Source organism: Protomyctophum bolini (genome assembly GCF_963924005.1).
Source record: "Protomyctophum bolini genome assembly, chromosome: 14".
Lineage (NCBI taxonomy): Eukaryota > Metazoa > Chordata > Actinopteri > Myctophiformes > Myctophidae > Protomyctophum > Protomyctophum bolini.
The window spans coordinates 34,888,279-34,905,670 of record NC_137875.1 but is presented as its reverse complement, the minus strand read 5'-3'; the positions used below and the strand labels follow the sequence as shown (position 1 = coordinate 34,905,670).

The 17,392-nt window shown below is 44.0% G+C and overlaps 1 protein-coding gene across 3 annotated transcripts in view; it reads right to left on the bottom strand.

The window, feature by feature from the left end:
• map3k4 (mitogen-activated protein kinase kinase kinase 4) overlaps window positions 1-17,392 on the bottom strand; it is a 36,418-nt gene that overhangs the window by 3,412 nt on the left and 15,614 nt on the right. For 2 of the 3 annotated variants that reach the window (XM_080781799.1, XM_080781800.1), the window contains exons 5-23: window positions 16,263-16,415; window positions 15,595-15,752; window positions 15,182-15,298; window positions 14,990-15,089; window positions 14,788-14,871; window positions 13,852-14,121; window positions 13,106-13,255; window positions 11,733-11,894; window positions 9,710-9,843; window positions 9,225-9,303; window positions 9,023-9,101; window positions 8,566-8,659; window positions 8,145-8,270; window positions 6,261-6,361; window positions 6,001-6,081; window positions 1,687-1,878; window positions 1,520-1,590; window positions 1,199-1,315; window positions 228-387 (exon numbers count right to left, since the gene is read on the bottom strand). In XM_080781799.1, coding sequence (XP_080637925.1) covers window positions 228-387; window positions 1,199-1,315; window positions 1,520-1,590; window positions 1,687-1,878; window positions 6,001-6,081; window positions 6,261-6,361; window positions 8,145-8,270; window positions 8,566-8,659; window positions 9,023-9,101; window positions 9,225-9,303; window positions 9,710-9,843; window positions 11,733-11,894; window positions 13,106-13,255; window positions 13,852-14,121; window positions 14,788-14,871; window positions 14,990-15,089; window positions 15,182-15,298; window positions 15,595-15,752; window positions 16,263-16,415 — 2,428 coding nt within the window. The remainder of the gene's footprint in view (window positions 1-227; window positions 388-1,198; window positions 1,316-1,519; window positions 1,591-1,686; window positions 1,879-6,000; window positions 6,082-6,260; window positions 6,362-8,144; window positions 8,271-8,565; window positions 8,660-9,022; window positions 9,102-9,224; window positions 9,304-9,709; window positions 9,844-11,732; window positions 11,895-13,105; window positions 13,256-13,851; window positions 14,122-14,787; window positions 14,872-14,989; window positions 15,090-15,181; window positions 15,299-15,594; window positions 15,753-16,262; window positions 16,416-17,392) is intronic. The other variant, XM_080781801.1, reaches the window with a different exon arrangement.

Sequence of the window (17,392 nt, the reverse complement as noted above, 5' to 3'; positions counted from 1 at the left end):
CAGACTTGTGTGCCGGTGAATGTCAACGGGAACCCTGGCGGACTGACTGCGATTATCAAATAGATTTGATACATTCAACAAAAGGTACAATGTGTTTATATATATTAAACATTTCCCCACGGACCACTTGTAGTTGTGCCATGCACACCACTAATGAAGGAATGAGGAGGAGAGAGAGAGAGAGAGAGAGAGAGAGAGTGGGGTACGGAGGGAGAACTAGTACGGACCCTTGATATCGCGGTGCACGATGCCGTGCTCATGGAGGACGTTGATGGCGGTGGTGGTCTGCTTGCTGTACAGCCGGATGACGTGCTCCTGCAGGCCCAGGCGGGACACCTCCTCCAGGGTGCCCTCGTCACAGTACTCCATGAAGATGTACATCTCCTCCTGTGGGTGGGGAGGCAGCAGCGCCCCAGAGAGACAAAGAACGTACTGTCAGAACCACCTCATGGATTAAAGCTAAATGAAATCCCGCGACTGAAAAATAAAAAGTTTTGCATGACCCAAGTCCTAATGTGCGATAGCGGATGAAAGTGTTATCAAGAGCATATAATGGAGCCAAGTAGGCTCTACTGGAGCGGAGACGTTGTTGTTGTTGTCAGCCATTGTCTGACTTGGCGTTGGTCACGCTGTCCGACTATTACTAACCCCAGTCCCCAACCCTAAATTGAACCCTAACCTCAGTATTAACCGGCCACCTAAGTACCCTAACCTGAGTCTTAACCGGCCACGTAAGTCAGTTTCACCATCTTTTTGCTTCGGCGGCAGTAATTTCACCTCCATGTTTCTTAATCGCAGCCAGTGGGTTCCATCAAGACCATTGCATGGTCTTGATGAGTAACCTACTAGTGATTATGGGTTCATTGGGTTGGTGGTATTCGAAGCTGGTGTGAAAAGGAGCCCCCCACCCACACTAGTGTCGATCCCTAAACAATTAACATTACACAATGTAACATATGATTATTATTATGATTTAGTAATATTGTTCCTGCCGTCAACCAGGTGAATAAGTCACTGACTGAGGCTTTAACCATTGCTTTTATATGAAGTATCCGAGACAATTTTATGAAAGATGCTTCAAAACATACCGCTTAGTTTGACCACTTCAAATGCTTCAATCATAAAATAATACCCGGAAATAGCCGATCTACAAGCTAGCTATTGTACTTGATCTGACGGGGAAATGTGCTGCTCGTACCCGATGGAGCTCAACGCCAAAGTATCGGACCAGGTTTGGGTGTTTGATTCCTTCAAATATCTTCAGTTCATCTGCGGTCTCCTTGATTGTTTTGTGGTCGTTGGGCTGGAATCGGATCTGTTAGGGAAGCCGCGAGACAAGTTACGTATTGTATTTATGCAAGAAAAACTAAATACAGAAATGGTATCTGCTGTTCTTTTCACATCTCTAAAATAGAGCTCAACATTCTTTATATAGACTAGTACACACTTAATTCAAATTATTTGTGTTCAGTTTGATTATAAATTAAATATTCTCTCCAAAATGTACAAGTGTCCGTACCTCTTTCATGGCCATCAGCTCTCCAGAGTCGACGTTGACACAGGTGTAGACCTTCCCATACTGGCCCTCGCCTGTTTCCATGAAGAGAACACGTTAATAGACTGTCTGTACCACTATGATGGACAATAAGAACAGATTCTATCGGAGGGGGTTTGAGTTGACCGTACCTATCTTGTTGCCCCTCTGCCACTTGAAGGTGACCTTCCGGAGGCCAACGTGCATGACGTTGTCGTAGGACTTGGGCGTGTGGCACACCTGGCCGATGATGTTGCGCTGCTTCATGACGGCGTAGCGCTTCTCCTCGAAGCTGCGGATGGACCTGCGGACGGCCTCCATGGGACTCTGACGCGCCGCCGTGTCTGAGGCGAGGGAGAGAAGATCTATAGATCAGTGGTTGTCAAACGGTTTCATGTCAAAGACCCGTACATTGATATGAATTTGTCATTGCGGACCCCCCATCTGAAAATGTTTTGTGCCAGAAGAGAAGATTTGTGTTAGAAGTTTGCTTTAAAAAATATAAATATTAGGGCTGGGATTTTTAATCCTGGGCTTTGTAATTAAAGCGGGGATGACACGCCCCTCGGGAAGCTATTAAGGCTATTAACGCTAGCATCTAGATTGTGACGTACTTACGGGCCAGCTCAATTTGACCAATAAAATTGATCTTGTATCTGGTCTAAATGTCAGAGCGGCTCTGGGCACTGCGAGTTAGCGTTCCTGGTGGCTATCAACTCATGCTAGTGGTTTTGAGGCCACCTTCAGCCTCATAGCTGGGTAAAAGTTTGGTGGAAAAATTACTTTTTTGCTACAAAAAACTCGCCAGAATGACACCGAGTTGACGTCCAAGTTTTAGGGAAAACTGTTGCATAATCGCAATTCCGCGCGACGGGCTCCATCGTACCCATCTTGTCTATCTGTCTCCCCCCCGCTGACACGCCCTCAGCCGGCTAAGTGCTGAACAGGGCTCACGGAGCCCTGGAGCTTCACGTAACGTTACCACTGCCAGGCTGTGACTACTCTAGCAAAACTGCGCCGGCCTCTCCACCTCTCTCTCTCTCTCTCTCTCTCACACACACACACACACACACACACTCTCTCACTCTCTCTCTCTCTCTCTCTCTCTCTCTCTCTCTCTCTCTCACACACACACACACACACACACACACACACCGATATAGGGGCGGTCTCTCTCTCTCTCTCTCACACACACACACACCAAGTTGATTCTATCGGTATGTTTTAGCCTGTGTGTATAGCTGTTGTGAACGCGAAGAGTTGTGTTTATTATTTACCAAGAAGAGCATCGGCTCTATCCGTCATCCATTGCAACTGCAAGACGGCGAGACGCGGTGTGTGTGTGTGAGAGAGAGAGAGAGAGAGAGAGAGAGAGAGACTATAGCTGGCCTGCTGCAGGGCAGGCAGTGAAGGTTCCTTCCTTCCTTGTGTTTGCAACATGGGGCTGCATGAATGAATGAGTGACAGCTCGTTACGTCTAATGCTCTACTGAATGAAGTGGAGGCTTTCCCAGCTATAGCCCTGTACCAAGCAGTTTTAGAGAAAATATTTTTATTTTTAAGACTGTGACCGCGGGTGACTATACCATTAAAAAACAACCGCTGTTCTGGTACGGCAGACTAGCCTGCTAGCCCCATAATGCGCCCTCTCCCTCTGCTACAGAATGAGCGGAGGGAGAGGGCACATATGGGACATATGCATACCTGCATGAATGGGACATGGGGATCCGTAATCATCATGAATTGGGGCCGACACGGTTACTTACAGTGACTCATAATACCCAATTACGGATTACCCATACAATGTTTTTCACTCGTGAATTCTGTAGACAGTCTTGCCTACGTCAATTCCAAGGACAGGGCAGAGAGCGATCGGCTCGACTATAATGAATAAATTGGACAGAGCAGCAGTAATTGGAATAAATAAATGCATGTTGTCTTGTGTTCTTATCTTCTCGGGGCTATTGTTAATGCATGTTCAAAATCAATCAGCAATTTGACCTAAATATTCCCATTTCATATTTATATTATGGCGACGAGTAGTCACTCATGACGGACAATCTGACATAATATAGGCAATGAAACGGTCAGTAAAGTGGAATGAATCACAGCATTATATCGCCCCTTGCTGCAGAACAAAGCAGACATTTTAATACTGTATTGAATAGTTTTTGTGCTTGTTACAGTTCTACAAAGTACAAACTATTAATTTAATACAGTTTTCGGACTCGGTGAGTTGTCTCCCTCTGAGACCCTAAAGAGAGAGAGAGAGAGAGAGATATACGGAGGGAGAAAAAAAAAAAAAAACACCCCCACCTCCTCTCGCAATCTCCCCGTTCTGAAGTGCCTTGTGTCCCGGCCAGAGTTCAAGGCTTACCGCGGCCCGCGATTCTCATGAATTCATTATGCATAAACAAACATTTCACATGTTCAAACAATGTTGTGTGTGTGTGTGTGTGTGTGTGTGTGTGTGTGTGTCTGCGTGTGTGTGTGTGTGTGTGTGTGTGTGTGTGTGTGTGTGTGAGAGAGAGAGAGAGAGAGAGAGAGAGGCGTCCCCCGTGTGTGCTTGTGCAGCCTGCACGAACCCGGCGGTGAGAGCCTGAGAGGGGGCTCAGACGGACTAGTCACGCGAAATTGCGATTATGTAACAGTTTACCCTAAAACGTACACGTCAACTCAATGTCATTGTAAGGAATAAATAAAAGCAATAAAATAATTTTTTAATGATATTTTCACCTAGTATGACGCAAAAGGTTACCTCAAAACCACTAGCCTTTACTGCGCTAGCCACTCAGCTCGGCTAGATGCTAGGTCACGTCAGAGCCTGAGATATAGTCACGTGTCGTTTGAAACTGTTTTCATTCAGACCACGTGATGTACCTTATCAGCAATGTTAATCTCGGGCTTTGACACTCCCCCTTTAATAAATCTGAATTAATCACATTTTAAACGCATTTCAATATTTGAACCTGAGAACATTGAGTATTCTTTTCAAATGGATTTTGGTATACGAGTGAATCAATGAATAGTGAATACATAAGTTTAAGCAATAAAACATTGTTTATGTAGAAATAATAATATCTCAAATTTAATGCTTTACAAGGGGGACATGAGAAAACAAAAACAACTTTATTAGGGGAAAACCACTAATAAATAAAATAAATTAAAACAGTCGAATGAGATAGCTGGGGAAAGCAATATTGAAGGTTTGGAGCGTGGGGGCATGTCTCTGAGAGTTTGGGGAATGCATTCCACAGGGTTGGGAGGGCTTGGTGCAGCAAGCACATGTGACATGACCATTAGAAAACACCTCTCTGTTGCTTCAGAAGACATAACAGCCATAACAGATTTTACGTTTTAGTTAATTGGCCATAACCGTTTAGTTAGAAACCAAACCATAGCACGCGTGGGTCCTTGAACTGCTACTGGGAGTTGGAATAACTGATCCATACATAGCGTTAGAAGGAGGAAAGTAGGCTTTCAACATATTTTTGTGCTAAAAACGACGGGCTGCACAGCCTGCACTTCCGCGGGTGTGAGGGGAAAGGATCCAAGTGCCATAGAACTCCTCCTAACGCTATGGACCAGAGCTACTGTTGACGTTAGCTTCCAGGCTAAGCTTGATGCTGCATGCAACATGTTTCGGATCGAGCCGATACAGGAGGCTTGACGTGGTGCGGCGATATGCGAATTCTTTATTGCATAATTGCACACAACTGTGCTTTTATGCACGCTATCATCGGATAGCCTTTTAAATCTAATTTCCCATCCACGGGGACAAGCAAATTAAGTGACCTCAGCGGCTTCCCCCCCGGTCTGGTGGACTGTCTGTCTCTGGTGGTGTTATTGTCTGACGACGACACTGCACTGCAGTGCACTGGGTGGTGCGTCGGTCCGTCGGAAACTCGTCCAGTGACAGTGCCGTGATTAAAATGCGTTAATTTTTCTGTCATTAATTCATCTCAATTAACGCGTTAAAAGTCCCGGCCCTAATAAATGTTCAACGTTTTTTTTTTAAAATAGTACCCTCCTCCAAGGACCCCTGGGGGTCCCCGGGCCCCACTTTGAGAAACAATGGCATATAGATGTTGTTTTTAACCAGGCTGTTGTTGCTAGGAGACGTTGCGATAAGCCTCGTTTCCATTCAAGAGGGTTTATTTGTCACTCCGTTTCCTCTCTGCTAGCGTGTCTGATAATGCATATAGGTCAGAACTCAGAACAGGTCTAAAGGGGTTTAACCCATTCTGACCTGAGATCAGATTCTAAAAATGTGAAAGGGAAAAAACTGAAAAGGGAAGAATCGTGCATTGTGGCAAATGTTCACCGGTTTCTCCCTGTGCCCGTACGCGGATGAGTGGGAACTAATCTCGGAGCTACAGGGAGAGGTTCCATATGGGGCTATTGTAGTTCCTGTCATTTCCCAGGGCAACGAAATCAAGTCACATGTTTACAGGTCCACATTCCTACCCTTTGACTGGCTGATGAAGGTACGGAGTTCCCAGCTTCGGCGGGCAGCACTGCTGGGATCCACTTTAGGATAGGATGGCTCTGAAGAGAGGAAACGCAACACAACCAAAGCGTCACAATGACGGTATAGTGAAACGATGACACCGGTATAAACCTGAGGCAACGTAATGATGATGCACATTATCTTCTGAGCGCTAATTCTACGAGTTACTTTCGCGATTAACCAAACAACATGCTGCACCCCAATCCCACCCACCAACCTTCTCTGTCCTCTGTGGGACTGGAGTGGCGACTCAGGGATTTGAACTGCAGCTCCGCCGCAACCGACGACAGTCGGTCGTTCTCGTGATAGCTGGACCCCCTGCAGGACGACAGTTACAATTAACATCATGTTCTCCAGCCATTGAATAGTATAAGTCCCTGCTGTCATAAGATGGTACTACACCCCCTGATCTGACACGATTTAAAAAAGGTCTAACGTGGAATTGCTGCTTATAACGCTCAGCTTGGTGGAAAGAGCATTTTGTTCATGTTTGTATATGAAATGTATTAAATTAAAAAAATACTTTTTAATCTACAATAAATCTATATTTGTTACTTTGAGATGGAAAACATTTAATAGATTATACCAGCGTGTGAATGGCTCTCAGGATGTGCTTGAAAATGACGGAATTTGCTGACACTAGGTTCAAGGTTCACCTAAAAATAACTAAAAATCCACAATTAGAGTTGTGTCACAGCAAAAACACATTTAACCAAACTAATTATAATTCAGATATGATGATAGAAATTAGTTCATTCTCCAAAGTCCCCATACACTAAGAATCACCATCTAATTGGCTTTATGGTCAGCAGCCATATTGGAAAGGAGAGGACAAATGGGCCTTTTCCTTACTTCATTCACAGGTCTTACCAATTATACTAATTAAGGCTCTGTGCCATTCTGGAGTCAAGGTGCTGATATCGTGCATGTTGGCTCACTGTAAACACTTTGATACACCAGTAGGTCTCAAAGCGTGGTCAAGGTTACCCTCGTGTTTCCTTGAGGGGGTTCCAAATGGCCCCTTACGAGTGTGAAAGGGTTCAATTTGTACACTCTCAGTTATGGGGTGAAATTAAAAAGGTTTGAGAACCACTGTGCTGCACTAAATGGAACAGAGCCTTCATTAGTATTATGACCTGTGAAGGAAGTAAGGAATTGCATTCCAATATGGATGCTGTGCATAGAGTCTATTGGCATGCATCATTGTAAAGATTCAAACACAGCTGACGGACAGATGTTAGATTTTTAGAGAGCATGTTATCTCAAAAGCAGACATGTCCAGCCAAAATCTAATAGCAGTGAATCAATAGCATGAAGGCAGAACTGATTTGCAGGATACCATACATAGCTCACTCTTACAATGAGGTACTGTTGATCCGATTCTATCTTTGACTCGCAAGGATACACTTGAATTAAGCCTACTTAACGTTGGGTGATATGTTTTTTTACGGTTCATAACTGTGTTCTCTATGCGCTCGTAACCCTCTGGTTTCCGGTGCGATAAAATAAATGCTGGCTTATGCCGTCTATGGGAACGCAGTTTTTAAAATAGCTAATTCGCAATATCTCGGATTCTTCTTCTTGGACCAAAACAAGCTCGATTTGCGCCTCATTTCTCTAAACTATATGATCGCCGGTTACAACATGTTTTGGGTGAATTAAATAACATTCGCAGGACCCGTTACATAGGGATTATTCACTTCCTGATTCTCGGTTTTCGAGTGAAACGGCTTTCTAAGTAATAGGGTCCCTCATAAAGAACGAACTAGTGGTGGTCCCGGAGTACACAATTCAGACGCCAGATGGGGCTGTTGGCAGTAAATGAAACGAAATAAATTGAAACATCTCTAAAGATTATTTTTTTTACGAATTTTGCCAAAATAGGGACGACAGGGTTTCTATATTGACCTCGCAACCAAATGTGAGGGGGGAGGAGAGGGGAGGGGACTGCTTTTCTGATGTGGTCCAGGAATGACCATTTCAAAGCTCTCATTGAGCCCTTTCATATTGAGTGACAGAGGGGCATCTTTTGATCTGTGTAGCTGGGGCTCCGTGCTGACAATAGCTGCTACCAGGTGACTCGGGGTGGGGCAAAGCTAACCTGACATCATTGCTGCCGGCAGTGCCGGGTACTTTGGTGTGGCCATGTTCCCCTGGACCCTGAGGGGCAGGGCGGGGACCGTTGGGGAACAGCTGGGTCCGAAGGTCACAGGGGAGACTTCGAGAGCTGTGGTGAAAAAAAAAAAAAACTGGAGGAACTGCCTTGGGGAGATGAGGGTTGGCGGCTGGCGCACGTACGCACTCGCGAGTGTGTGTGTGTGTGTGAACTTGCACTTTAACATAATAATTATATTATTTCTGACACAAACAACAGTATCTCATAAAGACACAAGAGCAAGAGAAAGAAATGTTATGAAGTTCAGATTAACACACAAGCTCACCAGCCATAGATAGTTAATTAAAGGTGGAGACAATTAGTCATGCAAGAAAAGACTATGCAGACGGAAACATTGTGGTCCTACCTGAAGCCTTCAGCGTTGGGGATAAATAAATTGGGATTTGGAGGGTCACTGTGGCAGCGGGGGACCTTGACAGGCCGAGGACTATTCCTGGGGGCTGAAAGAGAATGTATGTGGTCACCAGCACATCTAAAAAGGGACAATGCATTCTAAAACTCAACATCTGTTTATATAGCTACCTAAACACGTGCTTAAAACCCATTCTGGACGGGAACCCGTAAGCATTATTTAGCTATTGAAAAATAGCAGATCTACAAGCTCATACCACCGAGTGGCGCGCTACGAGCTTGTAGGTCTGCTATTTTCGTGAAAATCGTGAAAATGTGGCACAAATATTTGAATATATGTTCTTTCAGAAGACTTTTTATTTATTTCGACGTCAGGCCTAAATGGGTTAACTAATTTACTAAATTGTAATACGTACGCAACAAAGCGCTCTCATGGAGAAGGCGTGTCTTACCTATGTACAGACCAGTGACTGGGCTATGAGGCTTGCCGATCACATGTCCTATACACTCGTTCATCAGTGCTTGCAAATTCTGCAGAAAGAAAAACACGTTCGTTCATCATCAACCAATGTGACACATCTGTGAGATTCTAATGGTGAACTGTTGCATTTTGTAGGTTGCAAGTCATGAGGGGGACAAAAAAAACTAGTTTACCAGAAAGTCATCCTCAGGCAATGCTGATATGAATCCAGGCTCGATGGCTTGAAGGAAATCAAACCCCTGAGTCGCCCACCTGTAAATGAAGAGATGTTAGCAGTGGCACAAATCGGATTATGCCAATCCTCCATGGAGTGTGTTTGTTAGTCGGCAGCTGTACCAGTTTACTGCTATGTGGTTTATTTATTTATATCTTTCTGTCTGGATGTTATCTTGAATGGGAATAAAAACTGAGGATTTCTGTAATCAGTAGCAGCTGTGTTGGACAGACACGCAGATATGGGGAATCAAAACGGGTGAGCTTCATGTGGGCCTCGACACGTCATCACGCAGTACGTTTTCGTTTTCAGGAAGTCATTAAAATTCAATTTTTATGGACTTTTATCAAACTGGGGGGTAGACGTCACTACGACGGTCATAAAAACACAATACAGTGCCTTCCGTGAGCTCTTCTTGACGTCTATGAGGTGATATGGTCTTACCTGGGTCTCGTGCCCCGTCCACTCTCACACTTGGTCAGGACGTAGGTCATCCATTTACGGGCGAAGGCGATGTAGCGCTCTCCGATCCTCTGGCGGAACTCCCCTGACATGAGGCGCACCACCTCTTTATGGTACTGTGGTAAGTTAAAGGGTTAAAACAGTTGAGTTGAAAATGTTCAAGTGGCATTTCTTCCTCAGCCTAATAGTGGGAATGTGCGTGCACAAACTGCACAATTTCACAGGAATCACACGATGTGTTCATGATTTGCGGCATTTTCTTTGACACTGAGAAAGACCCGTTTCATTGAATGGCTATAGAGACCGTGTGCCAATTTGCGTGATGTTTTAACCAAATCTGTAGGTGTACCGTCTTAGATATTAGCACAGACGGACACACACACACACACACACACGGATGGACAGACGGAGTGCAAAACATACTCTCTCCCCATGCCTTCGGCCTGGTGGAGTCAATAAAGTTATAGCAAACAGGCCTTTTTTTACTTCCTGCAGTTCCAACATGATATCCCAAGGCTTTGTGCAAAACAACTTCATTCCACCAATTAAACAATCGTTTTCATTTTAGTCTCAGACTGAACGATTGATCAAGGAAGGAAGTTCTCTTACAGGTATTGCTGCATTAACAGGTTAACCGCGGACCATTTACGGCTGTCTTTCAGGCTAGACTGCCTATGTTTAAAGTTACCTTTGAACAGCCGCTGCACCGAGCGCTGAGTTGCTTATCATGAAAATCCACTATAAAACATATCCAATTCTGTCCGGTGGATTGCCCGCATGACTTAAAACTGATTAAAAAACGTGGATTAAACAATGAAAACATAACTCGGGCAACTCGCGAAGCACAGGTCGTGTTTAGAAGTCAAAGTGTTATACATACAAACGTGAAAAGGAATAGGTTTGGCCATTCACATTATATTCTTGGATTTGGAAGTGGACAATGGTAATCTGTGACTTGTCGGATCCTGTGATGTTACAGGGCACCGGTTAAGATAAATGTATGAAACTAAAATGTTACTGTGCATTACTGATGATCAATGTAGTCGATTGAAGTGATGGAAATCCTTAGCAATGACAAAGAAAACAGAATTCAAGCTCAGAGCTTTCTGACATTATCCAAATATTGTTTGTGAGTTGGTGGAGTTGTTTCCTTCATGTTCATTCTGCAGCCACATGAAACTCCTCTGTCTCCCAGTGATGACGGAGTGTCGGATATGAGTCAAGTGTTCCTTTAAGAGAGCTGCAGTTGATTCAGAATGCTGCTGCTCAAGGCCCTACTATTACCAAGACAGTGGATCATATCACTCAGATCTTCAATTGATTGATTGGTTAATAAAGCTTTGAATGGTTGGGGGACAAAAGACATTACTGATCTTGTGCTACACCAGGAACCATCCAGACTTCTCAGGTCATCTCTAGGACAGGTCTGCTTTCTGTCCCCAGAGTCACAACGCTGAGAATCAATGTTCCGTTTTTATGCACCACATATCTGGAACAAACTCCCATAAGACTGCAGCTCTGTATGCACTGTAATATGATCAGTTTTACTTTTTTAACTTCCTCGTACTTTTAATTGCATTTAAATGTCCTTTCGTAACGTGCTTATTTTGTGTCTCTGAATTGCTTTGTTGTAACTTGCCTGGACGTTAATGCATCATGTTTATATATAATATAATGCTGGAATGTGCATAGAGATGTATAGTCCACAAGGAAAAGATACACACCCGCTAAAATCCATCCATTATACTTGCTATACATAATGTATTTATTACAGTGAGTTAATATGGAGGTTTCAGAGCAGAGCTAAATCAGCTTCCGTCCCACTCAAAGCAACTGCAGTGTTGTGTGTCGAAAGTACACGATATACAAGCTCACAACGTGCCCTGGATGTAACACATTCTGAGCTTGTAGATCGGCCATTTTTGGCCCCGTGACACCGTCCCGTTATGACGAAACGTCAAGTCAGGCTTTAGGACTCCTTGCTCCACCTTTTGAGCGTTCTCACCTCAAAGGCAAAGTTGTAGCCCTGTATCATGGCCTCCCTGTAGTACTGCTGCAGGGTGGCCGACTCGGACTCGTCCACCTCCACCTCAAACTCCTCTTTGAAGATGCTCTCCACGCGATCGATGGCCGTGTTGATCTTCATGCAGAGCTGCAGTGCTTCGCCCTGTAGGGAGGAGAGACGTGGCGGAAAGACGGAGTGACATAAGCTCAATTTTATTATACTCAGTCACTTGTGTGGCTTTCTTGAGGATCTGTTCTTTTCAACAGGTGACACCCTCCGTTCTTTATGAATCGAGAACTTCTGTTATGAAACGAACATCACTGTGGAGCGGAATGGATTCAACAGAACAATAGACACATAAAACCCGATATCTTCCACCCACTGTGAAGATGTTACATTGTATGGAAGTGTATCTATGGTATTATAGCAGCACTCACTGCAACACATCAGGTCATGGTCACATGCACATAAAGAATGTGATATTAACCCTTTTAGACCTGAGGACGGTTCTACAAAGGTCTTCTAAATCCTGACAGTTTTCTGAAAAACCCATGTTTCTATGTCAGTCGTTCTCAAAACATTTTCATGTCAAAAATATATGTAATATGCCGCCGACCCCATCTCAAAATATGTTGTTCCAGGGACCTCCCCAGAAGCAAAGATTTGAGTTAAAAATGTTCGCTCTGAAAGAAAATATATTCAAAGATTTGCGCGATTTTTTAAAGATAGCATATCTACAAGCTCTTTAGCACGGCACTCGGTGCGGCGCTATGCTATGAGCTTATAGATCTGCTATTTTCTAATAGCTAAAGTATAACATAATGCTATTTTTCTTAATAGCCAACGCAAAAACCTAAAATGTTTGAATGGGTTAATGCAATTAAGACAATACTTTGAATAAAAGGAGAAGTCATGTAATCACCTTACTTCAATTATCTTAATACAATTAAGCTCTTACACGCACCAAGGCATGTAATCACCTTACTTCAATTATCTTAATACAATTAAGCTCTTACACGTACCAAGCCTAATTGCAGTTAAGATATGCGATATTGGGCATATGAAATCCTTCATCACATTTCTCCCGCTTTGTTAAATGTGCATATGTACGAAATGACTAAGCTTGCTTCATTAGAGCTGGTGAACAAGTCTGTGGGAACACAAGCCTCTCAAATAAATAAATAAATAAAAGAACAACAAAAGTTGTTTTAAGTGTCTTGCTCAGGGACACTTGGACACGTAATACCGGGAGGGGGGCTAGGTGGGAGAACTCGTTACCAGAAAGCTTCACTAAACTAATATGATGTACAGTGGTTCTCAACCTTTTCAGCGCCCAGGTTTTGGGGGGCAACGGAAGGCGGGACGACTAATACCTTGAGCTGCTCCAGTGCGCTGGCGATGAGAGGCTGACTGGAGGTCTGCTCCCGGCTGAGAGTGAGCAGATCCTCCATGGACTGCTGGAAGGCCTTCCGCTGGGCCACCAGGTGGGCCGACTGCATGACGATCAACAGCATGTTCTCCACCTGGAGGATGAGGTTAGTGGAATAAGACACTTGAGAACTTGATTTAGATTATTTTAAATCCTAGTGTTCATGTAACTGTGAACCAGGGTGTTTTTCTTTAGCCCCTCCTTTATCCAGCTTTTGGTGTGTGCGCACCAACTTTGTCCTAGTTAGTTACTTTATTGACACAAATGTATAAAACATTGGGTCCAAACAATAATAAAAAACCCATGGTACAAAAGGTACAAACATTAAATTCCCATTGACAATGAATGGACAATTTTACGTCATAGTGTCTGAGCAAATAGACATAGTGTCAATTTTACGTCATGATGATGTACGATGAATAGAGCGCCCCTCACTTCACACGGGTGTGATTAAAAAAAAATTCAAACGTCTCAATTATTTAATCGAAAAAGCCACCAAAACAGACTAATCTCTAGGAAAATAATCGCTGGTTGCAGCCCTAAAAGTCACTTCAAGGGAAAGGCTCGCTCGACTCAAGGACAGACTGTATGAGTTCAGTAGCATGCTGGGTGCAGATTCAGAAAATACGTGGATGGGGAATATAAAATCTGCACTCTCTCAGTAATAGTCTTGGGAGTCTTTCTCCTCACCTTCATGGCCCTGAGGGTGTCCACCGTCTCCATCTGGGGAACCATCTTGATGATCTCTCCGGCCCACTGGGCCCATTCACAGACGGTAGGCGAGTCCCCGGCGCCATGCTTGCTCATGAGCAGGTAGGCCTCGTCCTCAGACATGTCGTCGGGGTCCATGGAGCAGTCTTTCCCCGCCGCTGCGTTCAGCAGCTGAAGGATCAGGGGCCGCTGGTCCATCAGGCCACACGGGACGAAGATCTCCAGTTCCTCCAGGCCCAGGATTTGAACCTGCAGGACACAAGACGGGTTAAAAAGCCAGTCAATCATTTCACGTTCCACTCTACTGTCGTATTAGAGCCCGGTACAGGCGCCGGAAATGATTAGGTCTGGACTAACAGTAAGTCTGCATTTTGAGCTTCATGCAATACTACATCGACCAGTAGGTGTCCTACCGTCACCACAGCTGTGTTAGTGTCGCACATTCTGGCTCCATGTGAAGTTCTTTTGTTTATCGAGTTTCGGCATTCTGGCCTTCAATGTATTATATTGTACTAGCATTTGCTACCTTAACCGTACAGATTGGAGAAAATAACACTTATTCTCAAAAAAAGAGTTTGGATTGCAGGTTTAACAAGCTGAGGAAATAATCACACATGGGCCGAAGGGAATGATCACAAGCACAGATAAGATAGAGGTGAGGTACAAATGTAGGGAGGGATTATGAGGCATGGTAAAGATGTAGGGAAGGATTATGAGGCATGGTAAAGATGTAGGGAAGGATTATGAGGCATGGTAAAGATGTAGGGAAGGATTATGAGGCATGGTAAAGATGTAGGGAAGGATTATGAGGCATGGTAAAGATGTAGGGAAGGATTATGAGGCATGGTAAAGATGTAGGGAAGGATTATGAAGAACAGAAAATGGCACACGGCGGAACGCAAATCATTTATTCACCTTGACGTAGCTTCTCTCCTTGAGTGCCTCCAGCAGACTGGGTACCCCGCTTGTAATGTTGAAATCTGCAGCGATCTCCAAGTCCTGTAGGCGACAAAGGAAAAGGTGCTGCTGTCAGACCACAATCTGACGTTTTCACTACTTTTGAAACATGTTCAGGTACACCAGGTTGAAAGGAGTTCAAACTACTGCAGTTTCTCACCTTGCGAAGCATTTTTGCAAACCCCAGGGCCTTGGATGCTCGCTCCCTAGCTTCGTGGAAAAGCTCCTTAAGCGAGCGGCTTGTTTCGATAACAGAGCGCCTATAAAAGAAGGATGGAATATTTAAAAAGCATCTCCCCAGAACAGAGAAATGAATCCATTGGCTTTCACAGTAAAAATCTATCATCGTTACCTTATCTCATCTGAAGCTGTGCTGTCATCTGCACTTTCCCAGAATTCATCGTCGCTCTTTTGCAGGCCTGCGTCAAGGAAGTCTCCAGTGGATTTGAGGAGCATCCCAGCAATGTCACTGTTGGGGTCAGGAATTAGTCTTTAATATATTTATATACACACATGTAAGGGATGGCATGAACAAAAACAAGAGCTCCTCTCACACCCGTGTGAACCGAGTGGTGCAACTCCCCCCCCCCCCCCCCCCCCCCCACACACACACACACACACACTTTGGGCATTATACTGTAGTGCAGGTGGACATCTTAAAAAAAATAAAAAATGCCGAGCTACTAGCTCATGTAGATCAGCTTTTCAACACCATCGTACAACAAAATAGGTCTTAAGTAGTTAATAAGACATTTTGCCACCGACCAGAAGAGCTTGCCAGACTGGGCCTCCCCACCACGGATGTAGGGGGTGATGACTTTGGTGAAGTTCCACTCCTCTTCTAAGAGGTTCTTCAAGCTGTGCGAGGCCTGGGGCAGCTGTTGCAGCATCCGAATCCAACTGTGCATGTATTCAAAATACACCTGGAACAGAAAAAAATATAAAATAAAAAAATAGGTTGCCAGTTAGTTTACAGGCTGTTTCACAAATGGCGTTAATTTATTAGATGATAATGATTATGCTACTTAATTAACTCTATGGCATCCTTAGTCAGGGCATGTCATAATAGGTGGACAGACACATTCTGCAAACATGACTGTGGCGCCTTTCTTTGTCCTTTGTTCCAGGTTAGAACCGACGAAGGTCCCAGGACCAAAACTATTTGAACTCACCATGAGCACCTTATCATGAGCCGAGCATCTAAAAATAAAATAAATTCTATTTTCTTAAGTCTCAGTCTAAGGAGTCTTCCTTAATTTCCCATGCAGCGAGCCAATCTTTTTCTGCCAGTTTTCCTTGATCTACAACAAGCTTACAATACATCACAACACATCACAATATGATGCGTTGAGCTTCTCTAGATCTGTAAATGTATCTATCTAGCTCATGCTATGGCGTAAAAAAGGAAAAGGCTTGACTAGTGGGTTTCTCACCCCCAGCATCTTGTGGAGATCCTCTTCAAAGTCATCAATGTTGGCATTGGTCTGCAGGCCCTGCGCGTCAGTGACGACACCACGCAGCATGAACTGATAGTACTGCTTCATCAGGACACCGCCCTTTAGAACCTCCTTACATTCACGCACCAACTACAGGGGAAACAATACAGAGATAGTTAGCACTGTGTGGGCCTACAGAACATATTAGTAGCAGGGCTGCATACGTTAACCCACTTTTAGACCCGAGGATGTATCCGTGTCACCTTATAGCTTTTAACCACTTGCATTATTTAAAGCTGTTGAAAAATAGCAGATCTACAAGCTCATAGCACGGCACAGTGCACGGCACTACAAGCTTGTAGATCTGCTATTTTTTGAAAAATCGTGAAAATGAGTGCAAATCATTTAATGTTTTTAACTCATATCTTTGCTTCTGGGAGGTCCCTGAAACAACACATGTTGAGATGGGGGTCGGCCACAATTACATAACATTTTTGGGGTCCTTGACATGAAATAGTTTGAGAACCACTGATATAGAAACATGGGATTTTCAGAAAACTGTCTGATTTAGAAGATATTTGTGGAATCTCAGGTCTTATAGTGTGTTAATCAAACTAATCTCCCCAATGGGCTCTATGCACACAGAATAACTCTTCCTACTTCCGGGCAAGGTATATTAAATGGAGGTAAAGTCAAGTCACCAACGTCATTTTCGCTATCATGCAATTCCATACGGCAGATTCGTCGCACCATGGGAGCCAAACTGCACCCGGGAGTTCGGCAGAATGCACTGGAGTCAATGAGAGCTCAGTGACCAGCTCATGAACAAACACTATTTCTGAATGACTGAGATCTTTTGTAAAGCAATCGCTTCTGGCAAATAACAGAAGACATTATTGTCTGCTGTGTTGCGTTTCTATGTGAACTGTGTAATTTTATAGAGGTATCTAAAGAGGAAAAAGTCTGATCGTGCCAAGTATCGCGAGACTGTCCACTGTTTCCTGTCTGGCAGATACACCAAGAACAGAAACGATACCTGCTGCCGCTTAAATCCTCAAATAAAATGATGTACTGTGCACTCTATGCACATCGAAAAGCAAGTGATTAGAAAACAACCTGTGATAGTG